General features: G+C 47.9%; 1 protein-coding gene across 1 annotated transcript in view; it reads right to left on the reverse strand.

The window, feature by feature from the left end:
• The window catches only part of GFRA3 (GDNF family receptor alpha 3), an 18,526-nt gene extending 16,066 nt beyond the window's left edge, over positions 1-2,460 (reverse strand). Inside the window, exon 1 of the mRNA XM_007112981.1 lies at positions 2,335-2,460. Within this exon, the coding sequence (XP_007113043.1) occupies positions 2,335-2,407 (73 nt within the window). The 5' untranslated portion in view covers positions 2,408-2,460. The remainder of the gene's footprint in view (positions 1-2,334) is intronic.
• Positions 2,461-2,670: the final 210 nt, after the last annotated feature.

The following is a 2,670-nucleotide window of genomic DNA, read 5'->3' on the forward strand; positions in this document are numbered from 1 at the left end:
ACACTACCAAATGTAAAATAGATAGCTAGTGGGAAGCAGCCACATAGCACAGGGAGATCAGCTCGGTGCTTTGTGACCACCTAGAGGGGTGGGATAGAGAGGGTGGGAGGGAGACGCAAGAGGGAGGGTATATGGGGATATATGTGTACGTATAGCTGATTCACTTTGTTATAAAGCAGAAACTAACACACCATTGTAAAGCAATTATACTCCAATAAAGGTGTTAAAAAAACACATAAAAAAAGCATATTTGACAATTTCATATGTGGAAGATGAACAAAAAAACTACTTTTTTAATTCAACTAGTTTTTTTATTAAACTTTTTATTTTATATTGGAGTGTAGTTGATTAACAATGTGTTAGTTTCAGGTGTACAGCAAAGTGATTCAGTTATACATATACATGTATCTATTCTTTTTCAAATTCTTTTCCTATTTAGGCTGTTAAATAATATTGAGCAGAGTTCCCTGTGCTACACAGTAGGTCCTTGTTGGTTATCTGTTTTAAATATAGCAGTGTGCACATGTCAATCCCAAACTCCCTAACTATCCCTCCCTCCAACCCTTCCCACCTGCTAACCATAAGTTCATTCTCTAAGTCTATGAGTCTGTTTCTGTTCTGTAAGTTCATTTGTCTCATTAGAAAAATTTTGAAATTTCAAAATTTGTTTAAGGAAGACATGAGATTCTTATCTTTATCAAAAAGGGGACATAGATTTAAACAGTTTGAGAAATGCTGAATGTTTAAGATGTTACTTCTGGTAGGTACCCAGAAAGTGCTTGCTGAAAGAAACGTAGCAGGTCCAAGTCTCATTGCTTTAACTGGACTAAATATTGAGTCGTAACAATTTTCAAAAGTAAACCTCTCTCACTTCTAAGCTGACAGTTCACCCAAGTCTGAGTAGTAGTAGATTTAAGGGCATTGCAGCTCAACAAAAGAAAGTGGGGGTCATGTTAAGTTTCATCATTAACAGGTGGTAACTTGTTCCACTAAACTGGTCATGAGGAAGGTATTTAAAGTTTACCCCATATGTATAACTGATTCACTTTGTTGTAAAGCAGAAACTAACACACCATTGTAAAGCAATTATACTCCAATAAAGATGTTAAAAAATAAATAAATAAATAAAAATAAATAAAATAAAGTTTACCCCTGATCCTGACATACAGCCATACTGTTAGGGTTAGTGACATTTCCTGGGCAGTCCAATCAGATCTGTGATGTCTAGCTGCTCTGATTTACTAATGAAGTCATTCTGGACAGACCAGTACTTTCCTTCGTTCCTTCCATATCTGTCTCTCAGCCAAGATTGCGCTTCTGCAGTCCTACTTTGTGGACTAAGGTCATGTGTAGATATGTGGTCTCTGACTCACGATTCCCTCCAGGCAGGCTCTGGACAGGAGCCCCACAATGAGATTCCACGCACCCATCCCACTCCCAAAGGCCACATGCATGCTCCTTGGGGGAATGGCATAGTTCTAAAACCCGGCCTTTAACTATGTATTCCACAAAACACCTATTGTGGATTTACAACAGGGCAAGGCACTGTGCTGGGCAGCTTGCACGGAAAGGCCATCTTGCCCACTAGTGAGTTTTCTGCTCCAATTAAAATAATAATAAAGTATATCCTGAAGAGGGTGTTTGTTGATGGTGAGGAATATTCTCAACCACACAACCAAATAATGATGTTGGCAAGTTCTGGGAAGCAGTTTTCAACCTTAATTTGTGACGTCAGTTGTGTTTGTTTGTTTGTTTGTTTTTTCCGTGAAAGTGCAGAGTGCTAACCACTGGACGGCCAGGGAGTTCCCAATGACAAGTCAGTCCTAACAAAAACTTCTCCAGCTTCACCTGTACCTAGTATCCACTTCCGCAGTCCTTACATGGGGTGGAAGAGGTGAAGCCCATGTGGAGCAAAAGGCAGTCCTGCTCCTGACTCTCCCCGCCCCCTAGAGATGCTGTGGTGGTAGTGGCCTGGCTGCTGGCTGTTCTGTGACTGTACAGACGCACTTCAAAAGGGGGAAGATGGGGAACGAGGAGCGAAGAGATGCTTGGGTGCCCTGGTCATCATGGCTGGCACTCAATCTACAAGTTCAGTCACTGGACTAGGCGTGGAACCCAGCCCCTTCCTGACACCGTGGGCTTCCTCCTCCAGTTCCCCAGGCTCGGACAGCCGGACGCCCCGCACGAGGCAGCAGTGTGGGGCCTGAGACCTCTCTGGGCACTGGTGCCGGGACCACACCTACACGGTCACCACCACCACTCACCACCACCCCAGCCCCCGCCCCCTCCCGCCCCAGCCGGAGTGGACTCCGCGGACGCACAGACGACACTCACCCGCTCGGAGCAGCAGCGGCAGCAGCAGCAGGAGCGCAGGCGGCAGCGGTCGTGGGCTCAGGGGGCGCGCCATTGGCGGGGTGCGCACGCCGACTGTCGGCGTCCCAGGGCGCTCTGTCTGCACCAGGCGCGGCGTGCCCTCTCCCCTCGCGCTGGAGCTCTGCGAGCGGGGCTCCTCCGCCGGCGCCTCCCACCACCGCCTCCCGCCCCGCCTCGCGCGCGCGGCGCCAACACGCTCCCACCAGGGTCCCGGGCGCCGCCTTGCAACTCCGAAGTGGACGGACGCACCACGCCGACTCTCCTCCTGGACCGGCAAGGCGGGGGTGAGGGCGAGCG

This window comes from Physeter macrocephalus, chromosome 8 (genome assembly GCF_002837175.3).
Source record: "Physeter macrocephalus isolate SW-GA chromosome 8, ASM283717v5, whole genome shotgun sequence".
NCBI lineage: Eukaryota > Metazoa > Chordata > Mammalia > Artiodactyla > Physeteridae > Physeter > Physeter macrocephalus.